Source organism: Mercenaria mercenaria, chromosome 16 (genome assembly GCF_021730395.1).
Source record: "Mercenaria mercenaria strain notata chromosome 16, MADL_Memer_1, whole genome shotgun sequence".
NCBI lineage: Eukaryota > Metazoa > Mollusca > Bivalvia > Venerida > Veneridae > Mercenaria > Mercenaria mercenaria.
In genome coordinates, this window is record NC_069376.1 from 67930524 (window position 1) to 67947216 (window position 16693).

Sequence of the window (16693 nt, forward strand, 5' to 3'; positions counted from 1 at the left end):
ATAAATATAAAGAATGATGATAACGAATGTTTTAGATGGTATCATTTAGCTTACAAATTTCCTGTTGAAAAAAATCCTCAAAAAATTTCAAAATATAAAAAAACATATAAACGATCTTAATTATAAAGGAATAAAATTTCCTGTTACAATAAATCAAATACCTAAAATAGAAGTTTTAAATGAAATATCATTTAATATATTTGGTTATGAAGAACCTACGGGAATTTATCCATTGTACATATCAAAATATCAATACGAAGAACACTGTGACATGTTGCTAATTACTAATGATAAAATAACTGATGATGACTGTAAGAGGGCTAAAGCCACTGTAGTCCAACATTATGTTTGGATAAAAGACTTTAATAGATTAATGAATAACAAAACAAAAAATACAAACAAGAAACATTTTTGTAGATCTTGCCTGCAACACTTTACCCAAGAAAGAATATTAAAAGAACACATAACAAATTGTTTAGCTATTAATGGTACTCAAGGTGTAAAAATGCCAAAAGAGGGAAGTAAAGTACAATTTAAAAATTATCATAAAGGCTTAGCATACCTTTTGTAATTTATTGTTGATTTTGAATCAATAACTAAAAAAGTTTTAAACTGCTTTAAAATCAACTGAATCTTCATTTACTGAACATATCAAAATCATATAGAATTGTGGTACGGTTATAAAGTTGTTTGTTGTTATGATAACAGTTATTACTAAACCAAACAGATTTATAGATGGTCCTAATGCCAGTTTATAATTGTTTATTGAAAAAATGTTGAGAAGAGGAATATTGTAAAGAAATATTTTAAAGAGCACTTTAAAAAAAGAACTAAGAATGTCTAAAAAGAGTGAATTGAATTTAAAAAAACAAATGTTTTGTCATATCTGTGAAAAATGAATATATAGAAAGATTCAATCAAAGTAAAGAGACCATTGTATAAAACAGGAAAAATTTTCAGAGGAAGTGATACTACTCAGAATGTAATTTTTAATTTTAGCACATGAACAAACGAATTCTGATTATTTTTAATAATTTAAAAGGTATGAGGTCATTTTATTATGCAACAAATAGGGAAATTCAAAAAAGAAATTATGTTATTCCTAACAATATGGAAAATATTATGGCATTTAATTTCCGCTTGGTCTTTATTGATTCATTCCAAATTTATGTCTCAATAAATTGGATTAATTAGTAAAAATATTCTGAATTAAATATTTATCTCAAGAATTTAATTGTGAAAAATTAATTTATTAAAAAAAAAGTGTTTATCCATTATGAAATTAATGTATTCATTTTAAAAATTCAAAGAAACAAAATTACCTCTAAAAATGAGTTTTATTCAATTTTAATGAAACACAAATCTGACAACGAATTATGAACATGCTAAAAGGGTTTGGAATTAAATTTAAAATTAAAACAATGGAGAATATCATATCTATATTTTAAAAAACTGTTTTGTACTACTTTTGCTGATGTATTCGAAAATTTTAGAAAAATTATGTTTGAGTACTACAAATTAAGATCCTTGTCATTATTTTAGTCAGTCTGGTTTAGCTTGCGATGCAATGTTAAAAAAATGGACTGGAATTAAATAGATTTAAAACCTGATATTGATATGTATCTTTTTATTGAAAAGGGACTGAGAGGAGGAATAAGTTATATTTCAAACAGATACAGTAAAGCAAACAATAAAAAAATATTGAAAATTATGATCCTAAACTTGATAGACAAATACTTATGTACTGATGCCAATAATTCTTTATGGTTTGGCCATGTGTCAACACTTTACAAAACCTCTGGAAACTTTAAATTTTATATCAAAACACAATTCAAGAAATTAATTGCAAAAGTTTAAAACTAACTTTTTAGTTGAATTGTGATCTTGATTATCCAAAAGAATTACATACAGTACATAATGATTATCTTTAGCTCTGAAAAAATTAAAATACCAGACGAATGGCTTTCAATTATAGTAAAAAATATTATAAAATTTGAAATAGGAAAATGTAATGTAAAAAATTAGTTCCAACTTTAATGAAAAAACAAAATTATGTTGTTCATTTTAAAAATCTTGAACTATATACACAATGTAGGTTAAATGTAAGCAAAAATACATAGAATATTAACTTTTGACGAAAATTCTTGGTTAAAAATAAGTTTTGATTTTAATTACTCAAAAAAGATCTAAAGCAAAAAAATTCATTTAAAAGGACTTTTTTATAGTTGATGAACAACTCTGTATTCGTAAGACGATGGCAAATTTACGCAAGAAGTTATATTAAATTAATCATGATGAAAACCTTTTATTAACATATTATAGCCAAACTTCATTTGTTAGTTCAAACGATGTTTAACAAGGAATTTGTTTGGTATTCAAAAAATAAAAGAATGTTTGTTATTAAACAGACCTTGTTATGTTGGAATGTGCATTCTAGATTTATCAAAATATTTAATGTATGATTTTCATTATAATTACATCAAGGAAAAGTACGAGGGTAATTGTAAATTACTATTCACTGACACTGATTCATTATGTTATGAAATTAAAACTAAAGATGCGTATAAAGACTTTTATAAAGATAAAGATTTATTTGATAATAGTGATTATCATTTATTATTTTTTTAATTTCATCATTAATTTTATCATTAAATTCATTAATATCTTTTTGTAATAAACCTGTAAGTGTACTTAATTCCGCGTACTTTAAATTGTGACGTGTGTCAACAGTACTAATTAAGGTTCGAAGTTGTTTCTTTAAATTTTTTAGTTGATCATTAATTGTGTTAATTGCTTCAGTATTAGTAGTAATTGATTCTCCTTGTTTAACTGATTTTTCAACTACAAAGTCCAGATCATTTTTATGTTCTTCAACTTTAGCATTAAGCTGCGTCGTATCTTCTTGTAATTTTTTTGTAATATTACTTAAGTCTGCATACTTTAAATTATGACGGTTGTCAACAGTACTAATCCAAATTCGAAGTTGTTTCTTAAAGTCTTCTATTTTAGAATTAAGCTCTTTTTTAAGGTTATCTAATGCTGTGTCATGGTCATCACCTCTTTGTGAAGCTGCCTTTTCCAATTCAGATTTATATTCTGTAAGTTTATTTGAAATAAATTCTAACAAATCTTGGTGTTTTTTTTCAGTTTCAGTATTTAGTTTATTTATTTCTGTTTTGATTTCTAACTGATACATATTTTGTAACTTTTTTTCAGCTTCAATAATTTTGTCTTTTAGTTCTTCATGTTTAATCATACTATCTTTTAATTCTTGAACTTGATTGTATAACTTTTCAAAATTGGTTCTAATTACTTTCTTTATGTTGTCATCTGTCAAATCAGATTTCTCTTCAAGTTTTTTAATAGAATCAACCATAGCTTTCATTTCTTTTTCAATTTTATCTTGTAATTCAACTATTAATAATGAATTCTTTTTAAAACCTTTTGTTAATTCTTCAGTATTCTTTACTTCTGTTTCTAGTGTCTGTTTTATACTTTTAATATCTTCAAGATTATAGTCATCTATTACATTTTGAACTTTTTTAAACACAAATCGTCTTGAAACTGTATCGTTGGGTTTATCTGGATCTCCTAGGTTGATTATTTCATTACCTCCCATATCTAATGCTCTGTTCATTGTGTTATCAAGTTCCTTATTTCTGTGAAGATATGATTCCATGTCCTTTTTAAGCTTTTTTTATTGTTTTTTAGTAGCATAATCACTTAAATCAATATCAAATTTAACTTTACTTATACTGTCAGGTTCACTTATTTGTTCTATATTATTAAAAACTCCCATTATATAATTATTATATATTACCAGTAACGTTTAAAAAACTTCCTTGGTTTGTCAATATATAAGAAATCATATTTTTGATTTGTTGCATTAGCAAAAGAGTTAGGGTTAATATTTTGTTCATTACAAATCATATCATTTTCTCGTTTACCTGGACTTTCAAATAAGATATAATGTGAACAGTTAATTCGGATGTCTTTTGGTGTTTTATAGTAAGACTGACTTAAATAAATAACACAACAGTTTTTGTGACGTCCTTGAATAAAGTATTTTGTTATTTCATTTTGAACCTTTTTATCTTCACATACTAAATCATCAAATATTACTACTTTTTGTTTTTCTGATTCAAGATCATTAGCATCAATTATTTCATTATTAGAACATTCAAGTATTTAATTTGGATCTACTTTAATTCTTTTTGCAATTTGACTTAAGTGGTTAATTAAATCTTGATATTTAGATTGTTCTAGGTTTTTAGCATATAAGTATAATTTATCATAATATATAAGAGGTTTTCGAAGTATATGCATTAATGTATTTGTTTTTCCAGATCCAGAAGATCCACATATTAACATTCTAAAACATGAATCTGGCATAAAGGGATAATGTTGTTTAAAGTTATTGGATTTATCGCTTTTTGTATCATAATTTGGAATTTCCATTTATATATAATAATACATTATTTTACATTATTTTACATTATCTTACATTATTTTACATTATCTTACATTATTATATAAATGCAATCAAAACTTAATGAAATAAGAAAAAGAAAAAACTTAGTCGGGCAAAAGATGAGAGCTCTTAGAGAAGAAATAATGAAAGAAAAAATAAAAAAAAGCTACAAATCGGGATATGTACACTGAAATTTATAAACCAATTACTGAAGGAATAAAAAGTCAAAAAGAAGAATTGTCAAGTCAGTTAAAAGCATTACCTGGAATTAAGGAGCAATTAGCGCTACTTCCAAAAAGTATATCAGAAGATCTGACACAAGGTATTGCTGAATTAACTAAAGGAATACAAGAAGAATCTAAAAAGCAACAAGCTTTAAAACCAACTTCCTATACATCAATAGATTGGGGAGATGAACCTGCTGGATGGGTTCCTCAAGATGAATTTCAGAAATTAGAAAATTATGGAAGAAAAAAGATGGGAATAACTGCAGAAACGTTACCGTCAGAGATTAAAATAACAAAAGAAGATCTTATAAAATTATCAAAAGAAGAAACTGATGAATTAAAAAAAAACTATACTCTACTGGATGAAATGGAAGACGGATCTGTTAAATTATTATCTAAAGAATCTATAACAGATTTATTAGATCCATTAAACTATTATGATGATGAAATTAAAGAATATATTGAAGAATTGAGAGCAAGACCAAAAGAATTTACAGTTGATTTTAATAAAGACATTGATTTAAAACTTTTAGATACAGAAAAATATAATACACCGCAAGAAGTGTTTGAATATTTTCACAGCAAATCTAAAGATCCTGATAAAAGAATGACTGAAGAAGAAGTAGATGAGGTCATAAAAAATGCATCAGAGGATATAAAAAAATTGGGTAATGAATCTGGTGCAATAAGTAGAAAGAAAAACCCCACAGATCTTGATCTAAAACAAAAGGAAGCACTTATAGCTAAGTCGGGTAATTTAAAAAAATATAGAGAAACGATTATAGATATTCGTAACCAAGGAAAAAGTATATGGGAAAAGGAATAAAATATTATAACCCATATAAAGTTTCACCAAATGGACATTATGGTAATTTAATTATTAACTTAAATAAACTTTATAGTCAAAACAAATTAATTGCTAAGGATAGAATAACTGGAAAAGAAGTAATTAACACTAAAGTAGATAATGATTTGATTGATCTGATTAATAAAAGATATAACAATAATAAAAAAACATTCAATTCATTCAAGAAAAATATTTAAAGAATTAACAGAAAAATCAGGATTACCCATCAATAAAAGATCTATGAAATTTAAAAAAGTAATTAGAGGACAGGGTTATAACGTTTGTCCATGTAATCCAGAAGAATTGGTTAATGACTTGGAGTTAATTTGTGGTTCGATTGATGCTGGAAATAATAATGAAGAACTGAAAAATGAAGGTATTAGGGTAGTAGACCAATTATTAAAAATGAATTCACTCTTACCAGAACAACATGAAATGTTATATAAAAAATATTTTTCTTGAATATATAAATGGAACAAAAAATAGTATTAAGTTCTGAAACAGTTAAAGATAATAACAAAAATACTCCGAGTGATTTTACAATCAGATTTAGTCGTTCTTTAATTTTAGATAAAAATAAAACTTATGTTGTTGGTTTGGATAGTATTAACACTATGACTTACTCTTGGCATAATATTAGTGATGAATATGATAATAAAAGAATTCGTTATAATAATGGTAAAGAATGGAAAGATATTATATTTACAAATGGTTCTTACAGTTACACAGATATTAATAATTATATTAGGGAAACATTAATAACTAATGATGATTATGAATTTGATAAATAGACATTGCTCCAATAAGTTTGGAATTTGATTTAAGTAGCTTTAAGGTTTTGATTTCAATTCATGATAATTTTATATTGGATTTAAGAATGTCAAATTTTCATACATTGCTTGGATTTGAGAAAAAAGCATTGAGAAATACTGAATGGGGAACTACAACACCAAATATAACTAACTCTGTGGATACAATTTATATTCATTGTGATCTTATTGATAATTCACTTGTTGATGGTAATTTCAGAAATATTATCTATGCTTTAAGTACTGCAGATTTAACAAGAGCTTATCCTTTTACAAAAGAACCAAACAGAGTCGGATATTCTGAAATTAATAAAAATATTATAAATTCAATAAGAATATATATTACAGATATATTTGGTAGAATAATCAATTTTAATGAGGTTGAAACAAGTTTTACACTAATATTAAAAGAAATTAATTAAAACTAAAGTTTTAAAACTTTAATTAATTATGAAATTATAAATTTTAGTTTTATATAATGTACAAAAAAGTTTATGACAAAAATAAAGGAATATTTATTTATGTTGATTCTCACACGGGAGAAGAAATTATAAACGGTAGACCTGAGGTCTCCGGAGATTCCATCTCTGGTACAGGTATCTTTGACACTTTAACGAAATTGTTTTCAAGTGGAGTTGCATCTTCAATTAGCACAGCTGGAAAAAAAGCTTTGGAAACAGCAGGAAAAGCAGCACTTGAAAGTGGAACAAAAAAGATTGGAACGGAAGTTGGAAATTTAGCTGCTGATAAAATTGTTGAAAAATTTAAAAAGAAACCTGCTCCAGCAGTTGGTAATTTAATTGCTAAGGAATTACAAAAAAAGAATAACAGTAAAAATAATGAGGAGGAGGATATTAATATGAGAATAAATAGAATATTGTCAGGATCTGGGACTTTAGCTCAGCGTAAACGTATTAACAGATTAATTTATAAAAAATAAAATAATATATAATATATACATGTTTAGAACAAAACAATATTGTGAAAGATACGAACTAACTCCTATTCAATTAGATACAGCTTTAATATCTGTCTTGGGAAATAATGTTAAGCAACAAAAAAACGGATATCACTTTACAATTAATGATAGATGCTCATATTTTGATTGGTTTAATGGCTATTTTGAAGTAAGTTTTAAAGTTAATAAGCTTGCTGATGGTGCTAATTATGCTGGTGGAGATCAAATTGCTTTAATTAATAATGCAGCTTCATTAATTGATCAGTTAGTGGTTAAACAAAATGGAAAAATTGTTTATGATTGTAATAATTTATACAAAGTAATAAATGTAAAAAATTTAGTTGAATTATCTAATGATTATGCAAAAACAACTGGAACAAACGAATTTATTTATTTAGATACTAACGCTAGCACTGAAATCCGGCCTGCCCAAGCTGAATATAATTCGGGGTTTGCTATTAGAAAGGGATTAATCCAAGGTGGTAATGAGATAAATGCTAAAATTCCATTAAATAATTATTCATTTTTTTCAGGGTTTAGAAACTAATATTATACCTCCAAGTCAAATTCAGATAACACTGCAGTTGACAGATGATGATGAATTAATTTTTAGAGCTAATGCTGCTGATGCTGGTAGAGTAATTGTAACAAAATTAATGCTATGGGTTCCACGTTTAATTTTCAATGAATTTGGACTTAATCTAATTGCTGAAAGATTTACAAAAGCAAGATGGTCATACCTTCGGGAAATGGTGACACAATCAGCTGATCAAAATAATATAACCTTTAGAATAACAGCTGGTGTAACAAAACCACAAAATGTATTTGTTTATTTACAACGACCTGATAAAAGTAATTCACAAGAACATACCCCGCATTTATTAGATACATTTAAAGTTAATGCAGCAAATGAAAATTGCACTTTGAGTTCTTGTCGTCTTGAAGTTGGTAATGGTGTTTTTTATCCAGAAACAGAATACACAAGTATATCAAGAATATATGATGATGTAATTAATTATTATTATAAACAAAATAATAAGACTACTGGAAGTCTGCTAAATAGATCAAACTTTTTTAGTTTATTTGGATTTGTTCATTTTAACTTAGAATATAAAAAGGAAGTAATAACAGAAGATCCTAAGCATATTACATTAACAGTTAAGCTAAATATTCCACCAGCAGCTATTATTCGTGTTTATGCAATTGTATTGTATGAAGAAACAATTGAAATAAATACTATTGGAAATGAACTTGTTATTGTTTAAATAAAATAAATTTTAAATATATAATGGTATCAAATTATATTGAATATAAAGTTAACCTTACAGATGGACAAAAGAAAAATTTAGCACAAGCTTATAATAATAAAATTTCACATACTTTTAGATTAAAACATGAACAATTACGTGGAAATTTCCCTTTACTTTTAACAAAAACACAAATTAATCAAATTGAAAAGTCTATTAGAAATAACAAGGGATTAGAAATTACAATTTCGAAAAAACAAATGTCCAGTCAAGGTCAAAATGGTGGATTTTTAGGAGCTTTGGCTGGTTTGTTAGGAAAAACAATTCTTCCAATGGTAGCAAAAATAGCGCCAAAAATATTAGCCCCTCTAGGCATCGGTGCCCTTTCTGGGCTGGCCAGTACTGGTGTTAGTAAAATACTTGGAAATGGTATGATTTCGGTAGCTAATGATAAGAGAAATATTATATCGCCATATCTTACACCTAATCAAAGAAAGCAACTAGTAGGATCTGGAGTGATTAAATTAACACAAAAACAGAAACAAAATGGTGGGTTTTTAGGTATGTTGGCTGCTAGTCTAGGGATACCTTTGATTACATCTTTGTTAAGTGGAAAAGGACATGGTCGGGGTATACAGGTTGATTCTCAGAGAAGACCTTACAGACGAATTCCTATAGCAAAAAAAAAAATAAAATTTATAAACAAACCTATTTCTAACTTTGAAATTGAACAATGGGTAAAACAACTCGGTATAACAAACTTTAGGGGTGTATTTAGTAGAAATAATTTACCAAAAACAAAAGCAAAGGACGAGTGCGGAATTATAAATCTGAACGACTCTGTTGGACCTGGAACACATTGGGTTTGTTACTTGAATACTTTTTACTTTGATCCATTTGGGCTTCCTCCGCCGAAAGAAGTAATTAAGTATATACCAAATGTAAAATATAACAATGTTCAATATCAAGACAAAACAAGTACACTCTGTGGATATTATTGTTTATTTTTCATTAAAATGTTACAAGACAAAGTACCGTTGTATAATTTATTGTATAAAATACTAAAAGTTAATAATGTAAAACAAAATGAACAAACAATTATAAATTATTTTAACCAATAAGGACATATAAATTTTTCTTCCGGGTTTTAAACTTTGTGCACTTATAAAATAGAAACAAGAGGTTAAGTGAGGTTAAACTGACCCTGTTTTCGTGGTAGGATTTTGATAAATATTTGGTGGAAGTGTTTAATCATATTTTACTATAGGTTTTCTTATAGTACAATGAAAACTTGTTTATTTAATTGTTGAATTGGTCGGCATTGGTCGGTTTAAGTCAAGGGTTAAATGGGGTTAAATAGGGTCAAATAATGCTCGCACAAACAATTGTTATACTACTGGTGTGTACTGATACTGGAGACAGCAGTAGTTGTTTTGGTTGTTTTAAAAAATGAAATATTCTTTTATGATTGCTTTTAGTTTAAGACCTATTCTGAAGTGTCTTTTATCTATGTAATTTATGTATAATATATTCACAGCCTGCTTTAACCAAGATGAGATCTCATTTGAAAAAATTAAGATAATCACCTGTCAAGGTCACAGGGGCCTGAACATGGAAACCCGTTTCTGATCAATAACTTAAAAACCACTTGATCCAGAATGTTGAAACTTCATAGGATAATTGGCCATGAAGAGTAGATGACCCCTATTGATTTTTTAAACACTTGGTCAAAAGTAAGGTCACAGGAACACGAACTTTGAAAACAGTTTCCAACCAATAACTTTAGAATTATTTGACCAAGAACCTTCAATCACGATGATAGAAATTACAGTGTAGATGACCCTTGATGTTTCTGGGGTCACTTGACTTAAGGGAAAGGTCATAGAGGCCTGAAGATAGAAAAATTCATTCTGGATCAATAACTGAAGAATCATGACCCAGAATGTTGAAACTTCATAGGATGATTGGACATGCAGAATAGATGACCCCTGTTGATTTTGGGCTCACTCGATCAAAGACCAAGGTCACAGGGGCATGAACATGGAAAACGGTTTACTTGAGAACCACCTGACCCAGAATTTTGAAACTTCATAGGGTGACTGGACATGCCCAGTAGATCTCTTTTGCAACCAACAATTAGTGTCTCTTTGTCTTTGGCTCCTATCCTCTATTGACTTCTTGCCTATTACGACTATGCATTGGGCATCTTCTAATTTGAAAATTAGTTGCCCTCCTTCGAAGGAGGAGGGGTATATTGTAAATATTATTGTTTGATGATGGATATTGGTCGGTCTGTAGACCAATCGGTTTCCGGATGATAACTGCCATGGAGAACGCTTGGGCCTAGGATCATGAGATCGGGAGATTTGTCATGACCAGCAGATGACCCCTATTGGTTTTGAGTTCAGTAAGTCAAAGGTCAAGATCTGGTAAAAAAAAGGGTTGAAAATGCTTATTAATCAAAAATAGTTTAATAAAAATGTGTATTTTGCAGATCCAGATATGAATTTATTATTATTTTTATATTTTAAAATACAATACTTAATAAAGTAACAGAAAAACAGATCCAGCTGGCTTGCGGAAGATCGGTGGTTCTACCCAGGTGCCCGCTTGTGATAAGGTAATGCACGGAAGGGCACCTGGGGTCTTCCTCCACCGTCAAAGCTCGAAAGTCGCCATATAACCTATATTTATGTCGGAGCGACGTTAAACCCAACATAATAAAAAGGAACTATAACAATAACAAAATTTATAATTAAAAGTAACAATTCAAACTACCCTGTTGCCCGTCCGTGATGAAATAGTGTACGTAGGGGCACCTGTGGTCTTCCTCAAATCTGGAAAGTCACCCTATGACCTATAAATGTGTATGTGCGACTTTAAACTCAACATTAACAGAACAAATACCATAAAAATATTAACTATCCATAAAGTCCAATTCTAATATGCAAGAATAGTCCAAAATCATGCCCTGATCAAATTTAGTATACCCAAATAATATAAATCCTCTTCTTAAAGATATTTTGTATCCACAATGTTAATGTAAATCCATCAAATGTTAAATGCCCAAACTGGTAATATTTTGTTATCAAAATACTGGAAAGTTTTCCACTATGATCTTACCTAGGTTTTGTCCAGAGATAGCATTACGGAAGATCCATGTATCACTAAGAATAAAAAGAAGATCCTGAAAAAGCCCAGACTTTAAAATAATGTTAACATCCTGTTGATGGAACCTTCTAGAAAATCATAGATGTTTGTTTGTTTTAGGTTTAACGACGTTTTGCAACAGTATTTCAGTTATGTAACGGCGGGTACTTTACCTAACCAGTGTTCCAGTATTCTGTACCAGTACAAACCTGTATTCCGCAAATAAGTGCCAACTAAATCAGAGGTGGATGACGAATGATTTCAATGTCTTTTATCAAATCGTCACGGAGAACATTTGCCCCGCCAGGGAATGAACTCGCGACCCCGCGATCCGTAGATTTGTGCTCTCCCCCATTGAGGCAGAAAACCATAGAATATAAATAACGTTTTGGCATGCATGATGTCTCAAAAGTAGGAAGGCTTTGCAGTAAACAATGAGTCATGAATATAAAAAATAAAGTGATGCATAATAAGGAATGGCATGCACATTACAACTTTCTACAATCTATTACTATGATTAAATGAAAGACATTCACTTTTAAATTCTTGAAACATACTCAAGGGCTGTTCAATAATTACCCGGAAAAGTAATCTCATGTTTTTTTTCACAAATAATTAAAAATGATGAAACTTTCAGATATTATAGGTAAAGGAATTTTCAGTTGATATGTCAATAAAATTTTCTATAGACAAAAATTATAAGTAAATGCTAGTCCTTATGGCAACGTGATATGACGGCATCCGGGCAAAAAAAAAATCTATTTTCCTTTTTATGTATTCTGTAAAGCATAACTTGCCACTTGCGTATTTTACTTTACTTTACAACACTTTATCAGTTGTATTGGATATGTTAGATTGATCACAAGGGTATTGCTGACAATTTGCGGCTCAGACAATAACGTTCAATTATGTTTTGACAATTCACACACCACATTCCATCAGTACTAAGATAATATTATATACTTGTGTCATACAGGTGTAACTGCAAGATAGGAATATTATTAAATTTTGTTCTTGAGCTATGTGTACATCATTCACGCAAAAAATACTACATGTAATATTAACATAGATGTTACTGTTAATATGTCTGTGTCTATTTTGAAGGAATAAGGCGGGTTTTTTCTAGAACCAAATGTGATGGGATGTACATTTTCGGTATAGAAGAGATCGTGTTTGTATACAAATCCGTTGTATTTTCTATTTTTAGAACTGATGAGACAGTGATCGGGTGGGCAAACGCTGAACGTCTATGTTTTTTGTAAACAGTGATGTTTTTCTAACGGCCTAAACTTTCTTAAAACACAAACTATATCAATAATATTTTGATAAATGGAAAGATTATAAAACAGAAATTTATTTATTACTTTTAATTATTATTTGAAATAAAATGGATTATTTATGAAAGCTTAACTTACAGTGTTTTTCTAAACTACGCTATTAAAACTACGCTACTACGCTATTAAAATTATATATCATTTAAAATGGTTAGTCATTTGAAAAAAAAAATCTAGATAAGAAAATTGTAAGTATATCTAAAACTTTTTGAATTTTGAAAATCCATAAATGAGCGAAAAAGTAACTAAAATAAAAAAATTCTTATCCCATACACAAACGATGTAAAAACATTTGTTTTGCCCACCACCAGATAAACAGATGTTAAAGTGTGACGTCACGGCGATCTCTCCTATACAAATGTATGGAAGACCACACACATCATAATGGAAACATTAACCTATAGAGTGACTTTTGACGGAGGACATCACAACTACTGTAATTTTTTGTAAATTATATATCAAATGCGGTTTCATGCAAAACTAAAAACGCGTCAAATTGGAATATTTATGATTTTTTGTCATACATGTATATTGTAACATGTATTCCCTTTTCATTTGCAAAAAAAAACCCTCAAATGTTGCTATGCAATGTTAATAAATGCTCAAAATTTGAGGATTTCATTTTTATTTCACACGAATCGAATCATACATGGCGATACATAGCTTCAAAGAAAAACACTATTGCAAAACACTTTAACTTTAAGAAAAACTGGCAATACATCTAGGCTTATAAACATGCAGGGAGAACCTGGCTAAATGACCATATCTTTGTAGGCTAAAGACAAAAGTTCTTCTCATACACACAAAGACTACTCAAATATAAAATCACTATTCATGTGTCTTTGTCTGACTGGGGAAACAAATTGCGGTCTTTAACCAGTTGTGCGAGTCGAAACTCCAATTCAATTTTTATTCTCCTTATCTATGGTGATCCCCTTTAGGGCCAATATATGCTCCTTACGAACGCGAAGCATAACGGTACGACGGAACAATGGCGAGGATTGGGATAACATGACAGTGCAATACAGTACGTGACAGTCTGATGCACTTAGCAATATATATTTGGAGTCAAAATGTTAAAAATTCCGGTTTTAATTTTTTAGTTACAATGTCTATAGAATAGGCACATTTTGTCAAGACTAATTATTTTTTAATGTTTTGTTTTTCATAACAAGAGGGTCATGATGACCCTGGATCGCTCACCTGAGTAATATGAGCTACATCTTTCAAATGTCAAACTGATGATAAAATATTAAGAAAGTCAGTAGGTCTCATTCATGGTCAATGAAATTCAGTTTTACGATTTGTGTGCAAAACTGTGTATGTCATCAATATTTCAAGGCTGTATCTTAAAAAAACAAGAAAGTAGGTCAGTAGGTCAAGGTCACAGTCAAGTGACATCATATCACTTGGGGCCATCAGGTAATTATAATTGAACAGTCTTGGAAATAGGATCAGGTGATTTTTTAAGTATTTTTCCTATATAACTAACATAATAACTAAGTGTCCCCAGGGCATAATTTGAACAATTTTGGTAGAGGACTTCTAGACAATGCATCATACCAAATATCAAAAGCCTAGGTCGTATGGTTTCAGACAAGAAGATTTTTAAAGCTTTTTTCTATATAAGTCTTTATAAAACTTGGGACCCCCAGGGCAGGGCCTCTTTTCACTCAAGGGGTACAATTTGAACAATTTTGGTTGAGGACCATAAGACAATGCAACAAACCAAATATTAAAGGTCAAAGTGTTGTGGTTTCAGACAAGAAGATTTTTAAACTTTTTTTCCTATATAAGTCTTTGTAAAACTTGGGACCCCTTGGCGGGGCCATATTTTACCCTAGGAGGATAATTTGAACAATCTTGGCAGAGGACCACTAGATAATGCTACCTTCTAAATATCAAAGCCCTAGGCCATGCGGTTTTGTACCAGAAGATTTTCAAAGTTTTCCCTATATAAGTCTATATAAACCATGTGACCCCCGGGGCGGGGCCATATTTGACCCTAGGGGGATAATTTGAACATTTTTGGTAGAGGACCACTAGATGATGCTACACACCAGATATCAAAGCCCTAGGCCCTGTGGTTTTGGACAAGAAGATTTTTAAAAAAATTTCCTTTCGGTTGCCATGGCAACCAGAGTTCTGCATAGAATTCAATTTTTTGAACATTTTTGAAAGGGGATCACCCAAGGATCATTCCTGTGAAGTTTGGTGTAATTCTACCCAGTGGTTTTCACAAAACAAAACTATTTTAAACGTCTGCTGCGATGATCATTATACAATATGAGGGGTGTTACAAAGTGAGACACTATTGCTATCTGTTTCAAAAACCTTTTTATATAGGAAGTTCTTATATACAATGACATGGCCGATCAAAATCTTTATATCTATAGAGAGAATATGTCAATATAAGTCTTTCCCTGACTACTACAGACAATAACAATTTATAGAAATTATCTTCTCTGGTGTGTATGTGTACATGTACGTGTTGTAAATCTCTGTTATACAGTATATAGAGCGTCCCGGTTGCTCGCTACATGTTAATAAATTTCCCAAGTACATTTTGAATGCGTTTGGCCTAACTTTAAAGAAAACTGATTTTCCAAGTACATTTTGAATGAGCTGGTCTAACTTTAGAGAAAACTGTAATGCTCTCAATTTCAACAAAAGGAATATTCTTATTGAAATAAATAACACAAACATACACATTCAAGTCTGAAATCACAATATCTATGAAATCAAAACAGCCAGGCAAACGTTCTCAACCATGATGTAATTTACTGAAATAAATCAAATTTTATTTCCCTGCCATTGTCTCAGCCTATCACACAGACCTTTTAATATATTATTCTTGTCCCAGCCAGTTGCACTATCTTATACATTGATTAATCTTGTCACGCCCTTTTGCAATATTATTGTTGCCTCACACTGTCGCACTGCCGTATATGATAATTGTTTTCTCAGCCAGTCGACCAGACCAATACATACTCCTATCTCATCTCGTAGCCCCGCCCTACACATTGAATATCCTTGTGTCTGCTTGTAGCCCCCGCCATATGCATGTATAAATATTCCTGTAGATTCGCCCTTTACACTCCTAATTATTCATGTGCCTATATCCTAGCCATCTTAGCCTCGTAACAAGCGTATGACGATGAACGAACATGCCGCAATAATTTGACGTGTAACTTAAAATCATACGTTGTTCAACTTGGAACCATCTGTCATTTATTTGCGGAGAACAATGCATTTTACGTTCAGAATCATCAACGACAAAATCAAAATGAACACTGGTCAGATGAACCAACTTCCTGTTTATAAAAAAGGTCGTTAACGACCCCACACAAACAAGCTCAGCCTGTGTTGTTGAAATCAAACTGTTTCCCTAAGAGATCAACTAGGAGTTTATTGTAAGGCTCATAGAAATCTTCTAGTATTTTTCTGGTTTCTTCTAACATCCCTCCCTTTTCTTTGTCACTTTTCTCCCTCACATTTGCACGCTTTTCTGGACTGGAAATTTGATTTAACTGATCGTCTGGTAATTGCCCTGAAATAATGAATGGATGATGATGAATCATATACTAATTGATGAATTATTGAAGTATTATAACATATTCTGTATTGAGTTGTTGTTTCTGTTTGTAACA

At 29.9% G+C, this 16693-nt stretch overlaps 1 protein-coding gene across 1 annotated transcript in view; it reads right to left on the bottom strand.

The window, feature by feature from the left end:
• Positions 1-14127: 14127 nt before the first annotated feature.
• LOC123541384 (carbohydrate sulfotransferase 15-like) overlaps positions 14128-16693 on the bottom strand; it is a 33433-nt gene continuing 30867 nt past the window's right edge. Inside the window, exon 11 of the mRNA XM_053526009.1 lies at positions 14128-16593. Within this exon, the coding sequence (XP_053381984.1) occupies positions 16400-16593 (194 nt within the window). The 3' untranslated portion in view covers positions 14128-16399. The remainder of the gene's footprint in view (positions 16594-16693) is intronic.